A 23,442-nucleotide genomic window follows, 5' to 3' on the forward strand; every position below is an offset into this window, starting at 1 on the left:
CGTGCTAGGACTCCCTGCCAGTGATGTTGCGCCAGTTGCATCTAAAGTTCCTAGCATACGTTCTTCCTCAAGCAACTGGATGCGACTCTCTAACAGAGTCAACTTTTCAAGCAAAATGACACACATATGACAATGTGAGTGGGTGTGAGACATTATAGTTAACTTTTGTTAATAGTTTATGCCAGATAATCCATCAAGAGCGTTGAGTTGGCTAGTTCAACAGGAACAGTAGCGTCGGGCTCCAAGGAAGAAAGCCGCGCCGAGTAAACCTGTAAGTAAGACAGTAAATGTGTAGATTAAATCGGGAAGGACAAAATAAATTAATAAATTAAGTAATATATATTATATAAAAATTAACAAGAAGCCATGTATTACATCCAGAAATAGCCATGAACACTTGTTGCATCATGCTAACTTTGCAGACTGAAGAAACAGTTGGTACACATAACTCGGGTATGCTTTGGAATATTTACGATATCATGGTGTCAAAATGGCCATTATACCCTTACCTTTCGAAGGACACTGCATTTGACCAAATCAGATCTTACATTACCTGTCCATGGCCATCAACAGCCAACCAGTACCTCATCAAAATTGTTGGGCTCTCACACTCCACCTCCTCTTTCTTTGTGTGAAGTTCAGGCCTAAACCAATCTAAACCAATTGGCAGTGATTTATCCGAAGTAAATACTTATGATTCTGAGGCAAAAGAAATGTTTCTGGAAGGAGGACACATTACTCTCGACAAGTAAGTATTGTTTTATATTATACAACATATTTTACTGGATATTTTGCATAAATAGGCTTTAGTTTGAATTACGAAAACAACAATTTGCTGTGTTCTTGGATTATTTTTCTGTGTGTTAACTGCTGATGTGTGAGGCAGCAAGCTGTGGAAAGGTAGAATACAGAAAAGATGGGAAAGTATTGTCGAGTTTTGTAACTGACTGTTGTTTCTTTATTTTCTCGGTAAAGGAAATTATCTGATGAAAAATATGACCAGGATAATCCTGCTCAACTCGGCAAGCGGCCACATACAGCAGCAGGAGGGCAGCAGCAGGACAGCAGCTCATCAAGTGATGACCCCCCAACTCCCCAGATATTCTGCCAGCCAACAGGCCAATATGTTGACATTCCAGACATAACACCACCTCAGCCCACGTTCAGACCCACCAACCCACCTCGACCCCAGCTCATTCGGACAGCTACCTACACAGCCCTGCAGCTTTTCCAACTTTGTTGGACCAACTCAGTTTTACAAACTATCCTTCTAAACACCAATGACTTTGGCTCGACTCACCACTCAACACCCACTCACCCCTGGATTGATCTGACAATGCAGGACATGTTTACCCTCATGTCTATGGTCATTTACATGGGTCTAGTAAAATGCTCTACATTTACTGATTACTGGCAAAGGGGCAAACTGTACAGCTTCCCGTTCCCAAAACAGTTAATGACCGTGAAGAAGTTCCTCAGAATCTCCCGATCCCTTCACCTCAGTAGCATGGCGGACTGTTCACATGAACAGAAAAGAGGCACAGCAGCCTTCAACCGTCTTTGCAAGATAACCCCAGTTTACCAGGAGATTAGAGAGGCCTGCAAAAGAAACTATCACCCAGGCCAGGATAGGTCATATTTACTGAAATCAAAAGCTATTTCAATTCAAAAACATCTTAACAGGGCCAGTTACATGTTAACATATGACCCCTTCTTTGATCACCAATTCTTGCATCTATTGAACTTGGAGAGTTTCTGCTTGAATTTCTTTGCAGGATGTCAGAATAGCCTTTCAGAGCTGCTGTTTTGATGCACTACTCCATCCATCTGGACTATCCAGGGTTGCCCGGCCCTCATCAGTAAACAAGGCTGTTTGAACATTAGTCTTCATCTATTTCTGGGCCCACTGCAACCGTTTCTGCTTGTGAGCATTGGTTAGGGGCGGCCAAATAGTAGGTTATGCACAACTGCAAGCCTCTGGAAGATCCTACACATTGAGGTTTGCGGGACTCCAGAGGCACCAGCAGCTTTAAATACCTGAATGCTGCTTTGTAATGGCATTTTAGCCACTGCTCTCTTAATTCGATGAATTTGTCTAGCAGAAACCTTCCTCCTTATGCCTTTATCTGCATTAACCCATCTGTGCTCTGAATCAGCCACAAATCTCTTCACAGTACGATGATCATGCTTAAGTTTTTTGTGAAATATCTTATGTTTTCATAACTTGTCCAAGGCATTGCACTATTCGGCAGCAGAGAGATCCTTATTCTTTCCCATATTGCTTGAAACCTGGGGCCTGCTTAATAATTTGGAACGTTCATCTTAAGTAGTTTTCCTTTAATTGGGCTCACCTGGCAAACAAATTATCACGGGTGTCAGAAATTGATTTCAGTTATCCAAAGAGCCCTGAGACACAATTCCATCCATGAGTTTAATTGAAAAAATATATATTTATGACACTAAAACAATTTGCATAATAATTTGAAACGTGGTGTATAAAGTCCTCCACAAGAACCAGAGATGGTACAAGACCTATCATTTTCTGGACATTGAGATTGTGAACGCCTTCCTTCTCCACAAAGACATTGCAAAAGGAAAAGAACAGGTACCCCTGACCCAGAAGGCCTTCAGAGAGACCCTTGCTGTTGAACTGGCAGAGTTGGGGTCTCACCTCTCACCCGGTCCCTCATCTTTTTCTCAAACCACCGGTAGTCACAGGCTAGTGCATATCAATGGAAACAGCACCGCTGGTCGGATAAAGTGCAGGCACTCTGGTGCAAAGACGGCGTTGAATTGCTCCTCCTGTGATGTGGCTTAAATGTGACTGCTACAGTGACAAAAAAACTTTTTGTGAAATTGTTTGTAAATAATTTGTGTAACAAGTCACTATGTAAATAGTTTGGTGTGTTTTCCTTAAATAAACTGCTTTTCCACAATAGCACTTGTTTAGATTTGTTTTTATATGCACAAAGTTTAGTTTCAAGAAGGGAAACAGCACTCTTATGGTGCGTTTACACTGCAGCAACGGAATCGCTTGAAACCGCCTGCCTTCTCACAGTGCACCACGTTCGGGGGCGTGTCAGACAGATTAATGCAGAGTTGTAGTTCTCTAAAGTCACTGTTCTAGTTTGTATAACGTCATGGCAAAGAAGACCTGGGTTTACGTACTCGCAATATCAATCAAAATATCGATCCTCATTTGCATAAACTTGATTAGCCTGGCTCCATTAAAAATTAATGGAAAGCATGTTGCGTCGTTGCAGTGTAAACGCACCACCCTAGCTCTAAGTGTCACTTTTCATTAGAGCCCAAACCTATGACTGTACGTGAAAGAGTTAAACATTTTTAGCCTTTTTATGCTAGGTATGTGGCCATGGATACCAGGGGTCCTTTTGGAGTCTCCAAAGGGCACTTTTAGAAAACGCCTGGATGTACACTTAGAAAAAACGTGTCAAATATGAATATAATATGGTATTATATTTGACTTTTTCCTTGGATTAGGTAAGGCTTCCTGCTATGGTCCCATTGTGTCTTCCAGCTAATACCTCCCACCGATAGGCCTCTTTGTTTGCAAAACAAAATCTAGGCTGAAATAAAGACTTTCAATTTCCTTCTGTTCAAGTTTATATTACTCATTACTCTATTACTGTTGTCTGGGGTCCTGACAACAGGGAAAATAACTTCAGAGTGTCAAATTTACAAAGAGACAACAACCATGCATGTACTCCAAATGGTTCAAGAACAGCTTTCAATTTACTTTGGGTATGCCTTGTTAAGGCCGCGTTCACACTTGACTTCTTTTTTTAGAAAAAAGCGCCGCCTTCAGCGCCTTTTTACATGCAACCCTATGGGAAAAGGAAAAAGGCGGACGCCTTTTAAAAACTTCTAAAAAAGCGCTGAGCCCGACGCCTTTTTGAGTTCAATTTTCTCAACTTTTCAGAAAAAAACTGGGTGACGTCAAGCGCCTTTTTGACAGCTGACCAATCAGGACGAGGAGAGTAGGTACGCGTGTACCTTCCCTAGTAACCTACCTTAGTTACCAGGCTATGGCTAGGGCTATGGCTCCTCAAACGCCAAAGCTAAAGCAAGTAATGGTATTTTATTGGCCATAGTAGCTAGCTGTCGATAATTAACCAACGGAAAATAACGGATAATAATGTATCGCTAGACTATATGATTCCCGTTCAGGTTACAAAATTCTCGTTAGAAAAAGGCGCTTGACGTCACCCAGCGCTTTTCTGAAAAGGCGTTCAAAAGGCGCTGAAGGCAGCGCTTTTTTCAGAAAAAATAAGTCAAGTGTGAACGCGGCCTAAGGTGTTTTTGTTGAATATGACAGGATGGAGAAGGGGTGTTGGTTAAGTATTTTACATATATAATAACATGCCACTTCTAAAAATACAAATTATACAACTTATAAAATGAATCATAATTGCACAACCTTTAGTTTGAGCCTTGATCCTTCTGCATAAAGGTTGAAAGGGCACATGTTGAGTCACTGTCAAGGTATGCAAAAAAAAATCTGAAACACAATTTCAAGCAATTTGTGAAACCAAAATGTGTGTAACCAAAAAAACCTTTGTTTAATTCTATTGAGTTCAGTTGGTTGATGAATGAATGCCTTTGTCATTGCACATAACAACAAAATTAAATTGCACTTCTCCTGGTGGTGACACATAGTATTACAGTACAATATAGTAGAACATGAACTAGAGAGGGTAACATTTCTGGGGAAATTGTAGGGTGTGCTTGTTTGCGTCAGTTGCAGGTGGGTCCGTTTTCCCATCTAGTGATATTTTCAAGCATTTAGCCTACTCATATAGGCTCTGTGCACAATCGTACTGACGAACTTCCGCTGTAGCCATAATTCGGGCTATCGGGCTATATTAGGCTATCATGTTTCAAAGAAAAATGATTATGGATAGAGAGGGGCAGAAATACAAATGATAATACATAAAAACGTACAGTTAACGTTTCAAATAAAGAAAAACGTTAATGTCAAGTGTGAACGCGGCCGAATAATACGAATAATGTTTTTTGATTTTTCTAGTGCTTTTAACACACTGCAGCCACATATTTTAGCCAGCAAGCTTTTAAATTTTAACCTCAACAGCTCCACTGTTGCATGGGTCACAGACTACCTCACTAGTAGACCCCAGTTTGTACGGCTTCATGGTACTAGCTCTGGCATTATTACCACAAATACTGGGGCCCCACAAGGTACGGTTCTATCTCCGTTTTTATTTTCTATGTACACCTCTGACCACAGGCATAGCAGTGAACTTTGTCATTTACAAAAATTTTCGGATGACTCTGCCCTAGTTGGCTATATAACTAAAGATGCCAATACGGCTTACCAAAGAGAAGTTAATAGCTTTGTCAGTTGGTGTGAGGATGCCCACCTGATTCTTAATATTGATAAGACGAAGGAGCTCATTATTGATTTTAGAAAGAAAAAAGCACAGGCAACCCCCATCCTCATTAGGGGACAGTCAGTTGAGGTGGTCCCCTCGTACAAATATCTTGGTGTACATCTGGACAGTACACTTGACTGGAAATTGAACACCAGTGTCATTTTTAAAAAGGCCCAGTCCAGATTGTTTTTTTTAAGGAAACTCAGGTCATTTGAAATCAGCAGATCACTTCTTAATGTTTTTTATCACGGTATTGTTGCAAGTGTCCTTTTTTATGCTGTTGTTTGTTGGGGTGGCAGCTTGACAGTAGAGGACAGGAACAGGGTCAACAAACTGATAAAAAAGGCAGGATCCATTATTGGTATGAGCCCTGATTCTCTGGAGGTCATCACGGAGCAGAGAACCAGGAGGAAGCTTAGGACTGTCCTGTCACATGACGACCACCCCCTGCACTGCACTTTTGTTAGAAGTGGAAGGAGCAAACGTCTCCTGTTACCAAAGTGCTCTTTAGAGAGATTCAGGAGGTCTTTTGTTCCTGCAGCAGCTAGGCTTTTTAATCATGACTGCTGATTTGATTTGATTTGATTGTATTACTGCACATTGCTCATTTGCACATCATAGTATTGTTATATTGTTATGTATTCCCTGTTTTAACCTTCTATTTTTACTGTGGTAGTGGACCACACTCCCCTGACTAACAAGTGACTATGCTTGTTTTATGTTGTTACTGTATTCCTGTTTTGTATGTTGTACAGACTATGGTGGCAAACCAGTTTCCCCATTGGGGATCAATAAAGTAAATCATCATCAAACAAGCTTCTATACTACACTAAAATGAAAACATCGCTAACTAGCTTAGACGCTAGCCGACCGGAACACCACATTATACTACTTACGCTCATAGTTGTGCAGATAACTGGATATGTATAGTTTGAATCCCTTGTCCCGCTTGCTTGTTGGAGCAGGAGAAAAAATAATTTACGATGCGATGGACGTCACTGACGCTTATTTAAGCCAGGTCTTGAAGACATCTACTAAAGTTGAGCATTTTGGAAACTCAGGTGATGGTCTCCAGTAAACCGGAAACTGATTTCCCGAATTTTGGCTACAGCGGAAGTTCGCCAGTTCGATTGTGCACAGAGCCTATTGCATAATTAATTAAGAACACCCTTAGAAACAAGAAACCCCCTTTGAAACAAGCTACTGTAACAACGTTGTCACTGGCAGTATTTCAGATGGAATTGCGATTCAAATAGTACCGTCTGCTAACTTAAAATAAGCCCCCCAAAACGTAAATAAGTTCGATATTAATTTAGGGGGACATGGCTAATTAAAAAGCAGTTTGCAAGAGGCAAGCTAGCTGCTGTTGCTATCCACACTTCACTGATTGTTTGAAAGCGCCGGAAATGAGAATGTTTCTTTTGTAATGGATAATGTATAGAACGCCGGTCATTATTGGGAAAATAAGCCCTTTTAGGTCGAAACAAAACGCATTTGCTTCGCGTCGGGGTGCTGTTCGACCTGTCGGGGCTTATTTTCCCAATAATGACCGGCGTTCTATACATTATCCCGCTTATTACACGGCCACTTGCCAACAAAAATAACTTAACACAGTGTGTCTTTTTACAATGTATTTGTTACCATTCGTATTGTTGATCAGCAGATAAATAGTTCGCCAAAGACGTTGAACTTCATAGACTTTGAACATTCTTTAGGCTTCAAATCAGCTAACGTTGCTAAGCAACAGAGTACGCTGGGGTTGAAAAGCACTTGCGGAGTGCTACGAAAGACGGGAATCCGAGGCAAAAAGGCCACTTCCCTTGACAGCGGTCAAATATGCATAGCAACGGTCAAATATGAGAAAATTGTTCACCGCAGAACGTTGGGAAGCCCCATTCAAGTGAATGGAGCATTCTACAGTATTAAGAACAGCCATGTAATAAGACGTAATAAAGTTTAGCCATAGCTGTGGCATTGAAGACAGTACTGTACCTAGTACTACACACTGCCAGTGGGCGAGCCGAGTCTGTGACTCAGAGGCTAACGTCAAAACAAGACGCGGTCTCACTCAAATTTTTACACAAATAACAAAAATATGCTGACCCGCTGGCTGTCTTCACAATCGCCATATCTTTAAAACACTGCTCTCCATTTGGATGTAGAATTGACCCTGGTACGAAATTAAGAAAATACTCATCAGACTCAGATCGACAACACTTGTTGACAGTGTTGCCAGGTCCGCGGTTTTCCTGCGGAATTGGGCTACCTTTGAAGTGTTGCCGCGGGTTGATTTTTTTGTCCGCTGGTTCGAGTAGACCTATTTTGCATGCAAATTACATTAATATCTTTAAAAAAATAAACTGACTACATATCAGCACATACACACATGGACATGGGGCACACACACATGCACACACGCACTGTGCGTGTGCACACGTGCCTAATGCTCTGTCTCCTGAGAAAATCTCCTGAAAACTGGTTTTAATGCTGGCATACTAAACATTTGGTCTTACTTTGTAGATATTACAATAGATTTGGCAATGAAAGCAATGCTGTTGGACTTTAAAAGCAGTGTATATGGTTTGGCTGGGGCATATTGAGTTCTGATATTGGGCTGGTTTTATTGGCCATTGGGCTGGTTTTGATTGGCCATTGGGCTGGTTTTGTCACACAGACCTGGCAACCCTGCTCGTTGACAACACTGTTGTTGCTGCCGCAATCGTCAATGGAGGCTGACAGGTCTCTCCCGTAGCAAACAAATCTAAGTTTTTACAGCAACCTACATTAAAACACCTGGCTGTCTTCACAATAGTCCTATCGTCATAAAATTTCCCTTTTTCTGTTTTTTCGTGTAAAATTGAACTATAAAATTAGCTATGAAAATACTACTATGACACTTTCTAGCATGGCTGCCGCCTAAAAGACTAGGCGGTCTCACGGGCGACTCGCACTTGCTCAAATTACAAAGACTTTGACGACCTAAATCAAACATCCGAGATTTCAGTTCCACTCGAAATCGCTTTCTCAACAAAGCCAAATGGTTGGGATTTTTGGGGTGGTATTTTTCCACGTAATCCAAGCTCCAATTTGTGTGCTAGAACGTCTCTGTGACGTTGTATCCCGTGTGTTGACATGGTGACGTAGCTAGTACAGATTACCCTTCGTCGACTAAAGGCACTTTGTCGCCACAACAACGTTGTAACCTCCTAAACTGTGCAACGGAACGTAAATCTGAATAGAAGCAACGCAATCGCGACCAAGACGAAATTTTTGACACCACCGTTGTTTATGTAGACCAAATATTGACTGAGCCTTAGGGGCGCGAAAATAAACAATAATAATAATATATATGTGAGATAACAATGGTTTGTGCTTGCCGAAGGCCCCAATTAAGACATAAGAAAAGAGACCCAAGCAATATGAACACGGTAATAAATAAATAAGTAAAAAAATTATAAAAATGTATAAGTAGCTAAAAGAAGACAATCTATAAAGTGCAGTGCGTGATGGTAGACCAAAAAGCTGATTTTTGCAGACATTTAACAAATGCTATCTTGTTACCTGGAAATATTAATTTAAAAAGATTTGTAAGCAATATTAGCTTTGTCTATGCCAAATACCTACTTTTCCAACCACCATTCACACAAATATGTTGATTGTCTAGAGTTTAATTACATTTTAGTGTAAGATATTGTCCTTTTTTGTACACCATTCTTTTTTTTCTTTTTTTTAAGCATGAATTCATTCATGTTTAAAATATAAATTCTTACATTCACTTAACACAACATGCCTGACTGACAAAATTGAAGTCTTTGTTGATTTACTGAAAATGTAATGGAGATATTTTTACTTGCATTAATTCCCCTGATTACTGATCTTTGTTTCATTTTTAATCAAACACTTCTTCCATGCCGCGACTTGCTGAGTGGTTAAGGAATTGGGCTATTAATCAGTAGGTGTCCGGTTAGATTCCCAACCGTGCAAAATTACGTTGTGGGTTTGGGCAAGGCACTTCACCCTACTTGCCTCGGGGGAATGTCCCTGTACTTATTGTAAGTCACTCTGGATAAGAGTGTCTGCTAAATGACTAAATGTGAATGTACATGTTATGGCTGCGTATAACTATGCATGTATTTATAATATTGCAAAAAAAGGGACTTCTATGAGAGGGAGAAGTTGTGACTGACAGGCAGAGCCCTCACTAACTCCACATCTCTCTTGTGGTTCAAGGTCTTGCCCTAGCCTTCCATGATGGCAGTATCCAAATCGTCCACCGCCTCTCCCTGCACACCATGGGTGTGTTCTATGGCTCCTCCTCAGGAACCTCTCAGCGATCAGGGGATGAGCCAGCCATCAAACGGCAGCGTGCAGCTGGCCCGATCATCCACTTCACTGCCCTGCATTTCTCCTGGACCTCACTCGCATTGGCAGGAGTGGACAACCATGGCAAGGTTAGTCAAGAGCTTTGATTTGCTTCACTATTTCTTATTAAACATGTTTAAAAATAAATCATTCACACCAACAAAGGGGAGCCCCAAAGTGTGCCGAGTCCGCCACCTGGGGTCTCATGTATAAAGGATTGTGCAGCTTTCATACCAGAAGATGGCGTACGGCCAAAACTCGAAAAGTACCTACGCACAGAAATATTCACATGTATAAAACCGGTCGTACGCCAGGTCCTGCTCATCTTTCCTTATAAATCACAATCAACGTGAGATTGACCGCACGTGAACGAGCCACTGACCCCGCCTTGCCTCCTCCCATAAATTTACATGCAGATGGTCTATAAATGCGCTCCTTAGGTCATTTCTTTGTCTGAATTACCGTACTTCTTTGAATAAACGCCACCCCCGAAAAAACGCCGCACCAAAAATGAACGTTAAAGTGGAACTGAACTGCGGTTAGACACAGTGATATTATAATAGCATATACATTTAATGACATAAAAAAATATATAACATACAACTGTATGCCATATTCTATTAATAATCGAAATCTCTAGTGTGTAAATTAAGTACTTAAAAAGAACTGGGCGCCGCCATGTTTAAATGACGTATACATCTGACGAGAATGGTTGGGCTCAATTTCAACCCGCCACACTGCATAAAAACTTGAAGAAAATTGACCCATCACAGACATCCCAACCTGCAGAGACTTATTTCTGGGAGGTGGCTTCCCCCCCCCCACCCCCCCCACCGGGACGCAATCCGGACGCATTCTATGGCGTATGCTTTCGAACTAATACGTAATTATGTACCCGCATGACCGCTGTTGTTCAATATGATGCAGAATATATGGTTTTGTCGGAAGATATAAATATAGTTAACACTGACAGGTTGAACAACACCGATTGGTGTGCTTGTAGCTAGCTACTTGTCGTAACTACACGACAATCCCAACAGACAGTATCGATCTGATCAAAGAGGCAGACCTGCATGACCTGGGTGTTGGTGGTCCACCAAAATGATCATTCATCATTGAGGACAGGCTCTTTCCCATGCTGTGTGAGGAGAAATACCTTTTATGTTAGCTTATCATAGGTGTAACCTATGAATCATAGTATGATCTGAGTAGGCTACTTGTATGTCATGCTATGCCAGGTTACCTTGCGTTGTCTTGTCTGTCCTAAGAATATCAGTGCTCATTCTGACCCTGTGTTGTTCTGTGCATTTGACATTAAAAGACTTGAACTTGAAAGTTTGCACTATTGTACTGTACTCCACCTAGGTTAGAATAGGTTTTTAGGGTTGTTAAAGGTGTTATGTGCATTTAGGGGTTAGTATAGTGTATTATTTTTTGATGTTTGTATATTTAGGGAGTTTTAGTATTAGGGTTAGTATAGTCGATAATTTATTGCTATCTGTATATTTAGGAAGTTTCACTTATTTAAGCTCAGCATAGATGTAAATTATGTTCTGTGTACTTATGTCATGTTATGCCAGGTGCTTGCGTTGTCTTGTCTTAAGAATTTCAGTGCCCAGTCTGACCTTGTGTTGTTCTGTGTACCTGACAAATAAAAGACTTGAACTTGAAGTTTGGAGCGCCCTATACATAACTGGTAAGTTCAGTTACTAGTATCCCCTTCAAGTTGTGTGAAACATGCTCACTGGTCGAGTTGATAAGGTTGCTGCTAGGTTAAACAAACTACAGTGTAGGAAACGTTACTTAACGGAGCTAGCTTTGGCTACAATCAGACGTGAATTTAGCTATGTCAAAAACGCCAGTGTGTGTATGTAACATTAGCGTATTTAAAAGGTTTATGAATATAATCCACTTCTGTAAAGTGATCCCTGCAAACTCTGAATCCGGGGCAACTGGCGGGCTTTGGCGCTGTATAGATACAAGCCATTTTCGTAAAATCGGTTGCCGCTTGGGTAGGACATGATAGTGAATGCCTTCTGTCTTGTAAAATGTGTTTGTACAATCAGCTAATAAGATCCTACTTTGCACCTTGTTTTAGCTGGTTTGTTTAAAGCCATTTCTACCTCTTATCTCCCTGACAATCTGTCATTGTCAATCTTAATGACTGCTAGCAGGCGGCAGTCACAGTACCTAACCATTCTCGTGACGTCACAGACATGACGATTCAAAGATGGCCGCACCCAGTAGTTAATTAGTAAAGTTTTAAACGTTTTTATTAACAAATGGAACATTTTGCTCTTTTAGTTGTCAGATAAAGTTTTGTGACCTTATTTTAATAATTATATGAGCCGTACTTCATAAATCAGTTCAGTTCCACTTCAAACGCTGCAGCGTTTATTCAAAGAAATACGGTGACTATGAGATCGAGGTTCTGACAACAGAAGTGGAAGCGAGAAAATGTTTCTTGTTTGGCGGACTGTCATCAGGTATTAGCGACAAAAGAAAGTTGGCGGAGTCACTATTTGCACCCTTTCTTGTTTTTAACCTGAAGCACTTTGAGATTTAGCCAAATGTAAAGTGCATTACAAATAAAATTATAATTATTATTATAGGGCCATAAAAGCTGTGGGTTCAGAGAACCGGACCATGGCAGAAATTAAGAGGAAATGATAGATAAAACTTTAAATGAAGAAATGAGTGGTGGCGCATCGTAACAGCATGGCAGCTATAGGGTTAGCGTGACATGCATTTCCTGAGTGATTCTGTCGTTCGTTTGACACCCTCAAGTTTAACAGAAGTTATTAAAGGGGCAATTGACTGCAAAACCGATTTTACCTTGTCATTGTTGAAAAACGACAGTTCGGAGGGTAAACTGAACATACCGTGAATATCAAAGTCCATTGACACCTCTTTCCTATTCAAATCTCAAAACGAAAAAATTTGGCTGTAAAACGCTAGCTTTTCAACAAAGCCACCGGTCCTACGTAGGACCGGTGATCGCCCTCTTATTGGCTCTGGTCTGTATCTTTGTCACGCCCCAGAAATTACATCCAGACCAGCCAGAGGTAGCGTCTATCTCCGATACTAGTTTAGCTGCGCGCTGCTCTGTGTAGGCTACTTATAAGGAATTACAAAGAAGAACGTTTTGAATTATAACAAGGATATTGATTATGGACCACGGTCGTAAATGCTGTGTTCCAGGCTGTACAGGGAAGGCTAACACTCACAGTCTTCCCAAGGAGCCAAACATTCAACAGGCATGGCTGCTGTTGTCTATGAGAAGGTCCCGGCGAAGTTCGACACTCAATCATTCATTTGCTCTGAACATTTCACCCAAGACAGTTTTGACAACCTTGGACAATTTCAAGCAGGATATGCTAGGAAGCTGAACCTGGAAAGAGGTGCTGTTCCAACCGTATGCTCATTGCAACCGCAAGCTATAAGGACAGTATGATGTTGTGCTAACAGTTATTAGCAATGCTAACGTTTCCTGTATATAGCATACCAGGTAGAATGCTAAATACGTTTCTACACACATCAAATGACTCTAGCTAGACTAGCTGTAGACGGCATTAGAAGGGAAGCTTCCGAAAAATAGCCAGAAAACGAACTGCAGTCTGGCTTATTGCTAACGCCTGTCTAGATAATCTATTTGAAAGAACTGGAGAAAGGCAGGTTTTAGATACAGGATACGTTAGCATTGCTAGTAACTGTTACTAGTAACACCTAGACTGTAGGCATGTAAACAAGTTTAGCTTGCTAGTTAACGCAAGAGCATAGAATGTGTGATAATTTAGCCTAGTTTATTGGCAATGGGGCTAACGTTGATTCATGTTCCTGACTGTGTTTCATTCAAATAAATAACCTGTGTAATGAAAATCTACAATTCACGATGCATGTTTGTCCAGATCTTTGTCATGTTATTTTACAGCAAGATATCTAGAGCTAGCCTAGCTAGCTAACTGAAGCCGAGTAGAATCACGATATGGTTTGGTTGCTAAGCTGTAGCCTAACGTTCTACCCACCTAAGTCAATCCAGTTTGCTTCAACAACAGAAGTGGAAACAAGTAATGTTATCATTTCAAATGATATATAGTCAATCTGTTGAAAACAGTGTTGTGTAGACACAATAGATTTATTTGCGCGTTTTTATTTCAAGTCTCCAACTTCGGTGTTTTAGCGAGTGCTGCTGTTGGCCGTGTTGCGTTTTTGCTCCCAGCTTCACTCGTTGATAACCAACCAATCAGCGTGCAGCTTATCTAAATATTAATGAGCATACCATAAAAGGAGAAAAGCTAGTGTTTTTTCCCGGGAACATTTCAGAGGATCTGTCAGAGGGCATAGAACAGCACCCGGGCCATTTTCAACCCAACCAATGTTACATACCCTATTCGGAGACCTTAAGGAACAGTGTGAAATACCCCAAAAACCCAGTCAATTGTCCCTTTAAGTGATGGCGGATTAAACAAGGCTATATAGCATTTCCCGTTTTGGCATTTTGATGTGATCATCCACATTTATGATCAAACTTTTATTTTTATGTTTTTTGAATAGTCAATAGGGCTGTCCCCGACTAAGATTTTCTTTGGTCGACCAAAACTCGACTAAAACGTCTGAAAATTGACTAATCAAATCAAAATGTATTTTTACACGCAAGAATGTCACAGAGGACTTCACATGCGCCCATAGAACTGCCCCTCTAATCGAACTTTGAAACGCTTTAAAAAAATAATTTAAAAAAAGTTTTAGCGATCTGACTCAATGGCTTCTGGACATTGCAGATTCAGCCGCTAATAGCCTACTAATAATAAGACTCGTATCACCAGTCCTGTTGTAACCGAATGCCGATGGTATTTACTATCTCTTACAATGTACTACAAATTAAACATATTGATTGTTTAACATGCAAATCATCAGAGCGCGCTTATCACTGCCTGAAAACTTGCAGCATGCAAACTTACGTAGAAGCTGAGTGGGGAACGTTGCAACAGAGAAAGATTGTCTTGGCCGGAGAAGATAATGTAATTCAATTTGGATGTGATTCTTATAATAGGCATATTCCTTTTTCAACCCAGCGCGTTAGCATGGGTGAAGTAGGGCTAGACCAACTTACGTTTTTCAGGTGGTAGGCTACATCATTTTCGACGTCGAACTATGAAAAATAAACCGTTGTTGGCAGAGTTTGCATTCAATGTTTTTCGAGTCACCCGGTACTCTGTAAATGTAAGTGTACTTTAATGAAATGCCGCCATACCACAGATGTCTTTGCCATTTTGACTAATAACACCGACAAAGTAGGCTATGGCAGAGTTTGTAGTTCTGCAGCCAATTGTGCTCGTGCCGTGTGCAAAATACCAAAACAAATCGCAGATTAACGAAAGGGAAAACAGTAACACCTTTTCTTTTAAATTATATATTTTTAGAGTTGGTTTATTTGTCTTAAATAATATAATCTACAATTTCTGTTGAACATTTCGTTAATTCAGCAATGATGACACAAGCGGGAATCAGATCTCACACTGCCATATGGCAGCTCGACTAAAACAATCTAAGTCGACCAAGAGCATATCGACCAGAAAATCGACTAGTCGACCAAGGGGGGACAGCCCTGATAGTCAACGTCATAAATGTAGTAGTGGAAACTTTATTTTAGTAATGTTTGGTGAGTTTCTGCACTTTTTAGTTAGAATTTGAAAATTTGCCATGTTACAGAGCCAGACGGACGGTCCGCACATTCTCACGTCTGCTCAAAACTTTCCGTGACGGCCCGCACATTCTCACGTGAAGTAAATCTTTATACATCACAAAGTGTGCTTGAAAACCAGTGTACGCAAGCTTTTTGTGCGTACGCAACGTTTATACATGAGGCCCTGGACTTCTGTGTGCGTGTTGCAGTAAGTATTTGGCAAGCTCAGAAGAGCGCGTTGACATTGAATTCTGCATGCATATAGGTTTGTGTTTTAGGTTAACTGCTTTGATTTTACAAGCGTTGATTTGGATACTGCGTTAGTTTTTTCTGGGATTATCGATCTAAATGAATGCACTGACTAATAAAGTAAAAAATAAAACTCAAACTTTAGATTTTACTGGGGCATAGCAGATTTATACTAAGGCACGTGCCTCAGTAAAAAGGGTCTAACGACGCCACTGCGGTGCAGCCAGTTTTCCCTACTTATAGCACAAGAAAGGGGTCAGATGGCCCCGGAGTATTCAGTATGGGACATTGTTACTGACACCAAATGATCAATAGATGGCATTTCTTGCACAAAGCCAAGGCAAGGTCGGAAACTGAACTGGGCTTCATCAAGCTGTGTTTGTGTACAAAGTGCGATATCCCCCCTCCAAATCACCAAGTAGTGAAAGGGCAGGTTTGGTCTTAGGGTTAGTCAAGTACCCTTAAATGTAATGTTTCACAAGTAATTTTGTTAACTTTCAAGCATGCTTTCTGCGTATTCTGCATTCTTTTTTGTCATACTGTGGTTCCCTTTAGCCTACATCTACAAACTACATAGAATGAATAGGCTAATCTCGGGCATTGCATTGCGCACAGTATGAGTTTTTCTTTGTTTGACCTGGTAAAGGGTTAGGGTTAGGATTCTACTTTCTTGATTATTCCTAGATGTGTTTTAACACATTTTTCCTCATCCTCCTAGATTTTAGTTAGAGCACTAGTGCCACCAAGTAAAAAAGTACATTCCAAGCCCTGATACACCACGGTTATATAAATATTACAATTAAGGTATTAAGGTATTAAGGTATTTTCAAAAAACATTTGCTAGCTTGCAACATTTAGGCTTCACTCCATGTTAATGATGCTCGTTGTAATCCATGATTTAAACTGGTCATGTCATCCAAGACTGCTTTGTCTAAACTACGCATGCAATGTCTAGAATTGCTTTTTGTGAACTGAGCATGTGATGTTTAGAATTGCCTTTTGTAAAATGAGCATGTGTTTGTTCCAAATTTAGAATTGTCTTTGTCACCAAGCCTGCAGCCAGATGAGTCTCATTGTTGCAGCAATCACGACCAGATTGTTTTCAGTGTTCAATCACATGCTTGATTAATTGCTTTAGAATATTCTAATGTTCAACAAAATGCTATGTTTTGTTTAACTCCAGCTGCACATGATCCGGGTGTCTCCCTCAATGGGTCAGATGTTGGACATGAACACACTGTTGCGCCATCTGCTGTTCCTTCTGGAATACTGCATGGTGACTGGCTACGATTGGTGGGATGTCCTGCTCCATGTACAGCCAGGGATGGTCCACAACCTTGTGGAGAAGTTACACGAGGAGTACATGAGACAGAACCAAGCCCTGCAGCAGGTATGATGTGGATTAGGCAGGCCATTGATGAAGGATTGGTAAAGGAGAAATTCAAGATTATATTATTGGGTTGTCACAATTAATAACCAAACATGATGCTGCAGTAAAAGCATACCTTTATTTTCAGACATTGATGATTGATAACGTAACAATTGTATTCGGTCTGTAAAGTTGCTAAACTTTGAAGATGGCTTCCCAGATACTGTGTTGATGAAGGAACTTTCTCAAATCAACTTACTTACATTTTGAATAGTAAACAAGCTTGCTTACTGATTTGTGTTGACGGCTGCTACAGAATTAGATTATCTGCTTGTCTGATATGGCTGTTGCCACATTGCCTCTTTTTACCCCCCAATACGTTTTTTGTGATTTGTGTGTTTTGGAGGCTGTAGAGTCTACCGTCTCTCGAATATCATGGAGCTTGTTGGCACTCGATTTGGTGCTCTTTTCATACTACAGACAGTTTACAGTTTTTGTGCAGGGATCAGGGGTGCTAACTATCCCTAACCCATGGCTAAATGCGCGCTGTGCTTTTTTGTCTGAAATTACAAAGCTCAAGGTTATGTGTTTAATCTAGTGTGGTTGTTCTATAAAGTTCTTTTTTTTTCTATAAAAGTGTTTTGGATTTTTGACGACCAAAATGGGTTGATTGATGTCCCTTACAAGATCGAAAGGCTTCATGTTTTTGTGTTTTCCTTTGCCATAGGTGCTCTCCACACGTATAGTGGCAGTGAAAGCCTCCCTTTGCAAGTTATCCTCTGCAACGGCTGCACGGGCCTGTGACTTCCATGCAAAACTTCTCCTCATTGCCATCAGCTCCACCCTGAAGTCTCTACTCAGGCCTCACGTCCTCAACACACCAGACAAAAGCCCTGGAGACAGACTGACGGAGATATGTGCCAAAAATACTGACACAGGTACCAATAATAACCTCCAGAATTGTCCATAATTAGTTTATCATAGGTTAGCACAAGAGGGGGGTGGATGTGACTGATGACGGTATTTTGTAATAATGTATAGTGTTACTGCATTTAATCAGTGATCAGTATGTCAAGCTATATGAAAGTTGTAAGTCAACACACTTTTTAGACATGGAATCAATTGCAAATTGCATCTGGTAACATGACCACTGTAAAAATGACCACAAATGCAGCCACACGTTCAACATAAACAATATGGCTGAAATTTGACAGCCATATTGGATTGTAGTCTTGATGATACTAATGTTATGATATTGATTATCGATCCAGAACCTTAACTGTATTCTCATCGGTTATGATGGAGACAACCCCCCAAAACAAATTAACAGATTTACAGGATAGCAAACTGCAACAGCATTGAACAGATGTTAAGTAAATGTAAATGAACCATTTTTACCCTAGGATTATTTTCAGGGGGGTGGTAGACCGGCCGATACTACTAGTGTCGTGGAGCAGGCGTGTTACGGATATGTGGTGTCATCACAGACACCACATATCACGCGTGCAGTAGCTAGTTGTTTGTATCAGTGCACATGAATTATTTTTGCTATTGCATAAATTAAATAGCCTAAATGTGTTATTATTATAATTTTTTACAGATTTTAAAATCAATAAAAAAAAATTGCATTGGATAAATGTCTGGTTGTAAATAAAGGGTGATGCGTGCCGTGCTAAACCCCAGGTGAACGTGTAGTCAAGTCGGCAAGACGAGACAAAAATGGCTGCCCAAATATCTGTTGAATATCATTCTTCAAACTAACTTTACCGCAGCCATTTTTTCACAGCGTCTTTCTTTGACACTTTAAAATGCTTCCTCGCTGTCTACATGTTTTTTTGCATGTTTGTCACAAAAAACGGCAAGACGGTTACAGAAACGCCACAGGCAAAGGACAGGGTGATAACATGTAGCCAGCTATGTTTCCAGGCAGTGATAGCAACACCCTGTATTTGTGTACGCCCTTCAACTGGTTAGCTCCTGCGATTCCCACACATCGGTAGTCTAGTAGTTAGCTTAGCTGCAAAACGTACTTACCTGTCCGGGCAGGGTCATAGCTATAGGCGGTGCAGCCGGTGAGGTTGCACCAGGGCCTGTGACGTACATGGGCCTGGTGACGGACCCGATAATGCAAAGCTCCGGGCCCCCTTATGAAGTAACATTGCTTTACCGCTCAGCTTAGATACTGAGAGCCTCATTTACTAACAATGGCGCAGTTTACGCTGCGTCTGTTTTTGCAAGTTTGGGAATAGCGCCCGCTATGTTTCTTCATTTTGCGTAGTATTTATCAAACCTGACACCCATCAGGCAATCAGCGCATACTCCACCCTCAAACTTAATTTGCCCGCCTCTAAAAGAACAATGGGCTCGCATATTTGTATCATGGATTTTCCTATGGGAAAAAGAAAGCGCAAGCTTAAATGTAACCCTGACGTGCACGAAGTAACAGCAAACCTGAACATATTATAGGGCAGAACATTTACATGCATTCATTTAGCAGACGCTTTTATCCAGAGCGACTTCCAAGACAGAGCTTTACAAAAGTGCATAGGTCAATTATCATAAACAAAGCGATAACCCCAAAAACATTACTGGTAACCAAAACATGAAGCATAAGAACATGAAGAACATCCACACCTTCGGAAAAATGGCCTATGTCTTCGCCTTGCTCGGATCACTGCTGCCATTGAATAAAGTATGTACATTTGTACACACAGGAAAATGCGACAAATGACACATCCAAGATGACGTCATCTTGCTAATCATGATCTGGCTAATTCGGTTCTTTGAACACCCATGTTGTTTATAATTATAGTTATGCGTTGCCAACAGAGCCAACAGTGCAACAGCTTGCTCGAAGGTTACTCCGAATTCGAAGATTTAATTAGAACGCCAGGGAACACCTCAAAGTCTGCAAAATCCAAGAAAGAAGGCTGACAAAAAGTAACAGACCAAATGAAATGTAGAGTAGTGACTATGCGTTTTATTGTTAAGCTAGGCCTATGTTTTTGATTTATTTTCATACTTTCATATTTTAATTTATCATCTTTAAATCATATGATGTGGTTTCAACAAATTTATTATGTAAATGACACCCTAAAAAAAAAATGGTAGGCTATAGTAAAGGCTAGCATATCGCGCTGTGCTTATCGATCACGCAATGAGCAATTAATTCGGTTTCATGTTAAATTCTGCTCATTATTCTTGCACCTTCTGCAACAGGTTCCTGTAGTAAAAACCGACAAGACATGTCTGTGACAGACTTCCTGTATCACCTCTGCTTGTAAAGCCTCAATCTAATCATGTTTACATAAAATAAACCTGCTCCCGAGCAGGTTTAAGCTTACGGACCTGTTGCTATGACAGCAAGTCCAGGATGAGCTTCGAAGAACCAAACAATCCATTCTACTTGAACTCCCCTCGCGGGCATGCTTCGCGTTGAGATGGTGTAGGTTACTTTAGGCTGGTATTGCTTCGGTGAAACGATAACATTCAGTCATTTAGCATTCAGTCATTTAGCAGACGCTCTTATCCAGAGCGATAACGTCTTCCCGCAGAGTGTGCATATCACTTTGGTTTTATTCGATGTTGCATCTTAGTTTTTTTGGAACACGAATTTCTCATCTAGAAGTTGCAGATTGGGTGGAATTGTGGGTATATTACGTTAAATGCGTTAAAAAAAAATCATTTAATCATAATGCGTCAACGTGTTATTTTTCACAGCCCTAATAATTTTACTACGTTATATGTTGATACAGATGTATTTTATTATTAATGTTTACAATTGTAAAAGTTGTCGCCTTCCACCATCCGCATTTCTTTCTCTTTTTTTTCCACTCTGCCGCCATCATCCGCGTTGAATTATGGGAAATAGGAGTTGGACACCCCTAAAAAATGGTTGACACCTTAAATAGTGCACTATATAGTGTATAGGGAGCGGGTTCAGACACAGCCTTAGTAATATCAACACTGCGTTACCAACAACAGTATTACCTTTTTAAGGTAAATAGTCAATCAGGGTTTGCCGCAGAAAATGTGTTAGTTAAGGTGGTAGGGTGGGGTTTGCTGTCAGACCGGGGGGGCGGGTGGTAGTTTGTGCGATAGACTAATGTGTTCTGCAGAGAATGGAGACTGACGTTGGCCACGGTTTGGAATGGAAGGGAGAAAACAGGACAACGGCGGATATTGCAAAAAAATATATATATATATAGTCTTAACTGAAAAGTGCTGTGGGAAACCCTGATCAATGGATGCTGATATATTGTTTTGTACCTGGACCCGTCATGATTAAGCTACGCTAATGGGTCAGGTTTGCATTTTAGTCAGCTTTGATTTCCCTGTATTTGTGCTGTTGAGCTAGTATTGTGGTGGGACTGATTTCTTAAATTAATGAAATACATATTTATTAAAGCAATTAACCACGAGAGCGGTATCAAATGATGATCCTAAATCCTGTAGAGCAGGCCTGGCCAACCCGTGGCTCCCGAGCCGCATGTGGCTCTTTGCTTGGTCTCGTGCGGCTCTTATATTCATATCGAATTTTGTGTTTGTGTTTTTTTTTTATGTATGTGTGTTCAATGTTCATGTTGAGTTCAATATTTGCATCCCAAGCAAATGCACGTCTGACGTGAATTTTCGAGACTGTATACATTCACATTGTATCTAAAATAGACACGCGAAACGTGTTTGGTGTGGACTAATATAAAACACGCTGAGCTTAGAGGGAGGGAAAACCTTGTTGTTGAGTAAACAATTGGTGTCAAGTTCGCTCTGAAAATGGCAGGGGGAAAATGCTCAGCAAAACGCAAATATGAAGATGAACATGGGACGGTTTTAACAGATGAGAGTTTATATTTTTTGTTGAACGTAATGGCCATTCTGCCTTATGCCAGGCGTCATTAGCGCATTTCAAGGCTTCAAATCTTCAGCGCCACTTCAGCTCACTCCATGCTAACATTGACCAGGAATTTCCAAAAGGGACTTAATTTCGCAAGAACAAGGTAATCACTTTGAAAAGTCAGGCAGAAAAGCAGATACAGTTGCACAGTTGTTTGTTGTCATGTTAGTCTTATTTTCTCTTAAAGTAGGCTACACACGTTTCCGCATTCTGACACCTCAGCCTCTGCATGGGTTATACCATGTGAGGGAGTTCTCCCCTCCCAAATAGAGTTGGTTGGGTCCATAACCCGTCTTTTCAAAAAAAGTTTTCTCAGATAGGCTACCGATAGCGGTGCGGGGGGGACCCTTACGATACGCGTCAGCGAGGATGGATGGGAGCAGGGCCGGAGTAATGGCATCGCTAGACAAGGTTTTACTAATTGAAAAACCTCATGTTATTTTACATTTAGCTCGAAAAACAGTTTTGCGCAGAAATAATGGCCAAAAATGTCATGATACCCCCCAGAAAAGTTCACTGCACCCCCAGTCAAAGCAGACTGCATCTGGCTCTGTTTGGCCAGTTTTGGGCCTGGTGACATGTGTCTGAGCAGAGGTCTGTGTCTTTCTGTCTGTCTGTCTCTGTGTGAGAGAGAGAGAGAGAGAGAGAGAGAGAGAGAGAGAGAGAGAGAGAGAGAGAGAGAGAGAGAGAGAGAAAGAGAGAGAGAGAGGTTGTGCCCGTGTGTAGGTTGTGGCTCAAGTTCAAGTCTTTTATTTGTCAGGTACACAGAACAACACAAGGTTAGACTGGGCACTGAAATTCTTAAAACAAGACAACGCAAGCACCTGGCATAACATATAAGTACACGGAACATCATTTACATCTATGCTGAGCTTAAATAAGTGAAACTTCCTAAATATACAGATAGCAATAAATAATCGACTATACTAACCCTAATACTAAAACGTCCTAAATTACAGATAACAATAAATAGTACACTATACTAACCTTAAATGCACATAAAACCTGTTTCAACCCTATAACCTATTCTAACCTAAGTGGAGTACAGTACAATAGTGCAAATTTGCAGATCAGTGACTAAGTCAATGACCATACAGGAGCCTGTTGGCGAGGTACAGTGAGGTACAGTAGTGCAATGTTACTGATAGCTCTTTGCAGTAACAAGGTAAAAAAAAAATGGCTCTGGTTGGCCACCCCTGCTGTAGAGCAATTGATGCCATTCACTATCCAAATGATTGGAGTGGATAGGCGCAAGGCAGTTTTCCCTACTTGCAGCGTGGATAGCCGGTCATATTCCCTAGTCTTCAGACAGGGACGTTGTTACTGACACATAATGATCACTACTAGTAAACTTGTTATATTAGCCAGTTTCAAGCTTATTTAAGTTTTTGCTGGGCATTTTTTCTGTTTGAGGAGGGGAATGTTTGAATCACAATTCCAGCTAAGATACTGCCAGTGACATCATTGGTAG

The 23,442-nt window shown here is 40.8% G+C and overlaps 1 protein-coding gene across 3 annotated transcripts in view; it reads left to right on the plus strand.

Moving 5' to 3' along the window:
- med16 (mediator complex subunit 16) overlaps positions 1–23,442 on the plus strand; it is a 102,308-nt gene that overhangs the window by 37,649 nt on the left and 41,217 nt on the right. For all 3 annotated transcript variants that reach the window (XM_047049371.1, XM_047049373.1, XM_047049372.1), the window contains 3 exons: positions 9,642–9,862; positions 16,892–17,098; positions 17,805–18,015. In XM_047049371.1, the coding sequence (XP_046905327.1) occupies positions 9,642–9,862; positions 16,892–17,098; positions 17,805–18,015 (639 nt within the window). The remainder of the gene's footprint in view (positions 1–9,641; positions 9,863–16,891; positions 17,099–17,804; positions 18,016–23,442) is intronic.

The sequence above is a fragment of the Hypomesus transpacificus genome, chromosome 26, assembly GCF_021917145.1.
Source record: "Hypomesus transpacificus isolate Combined female chromosome 26, fHypTra1, whole genome shotgun sequence".
NCBI classification, from domain to species: domain Eukaryota; kingdom Metazoa; phylum Chordata; class Actinopteri; order Osmeriformes; family Osmeridae; genus Hypomesus; species Hypomesus transpacificus.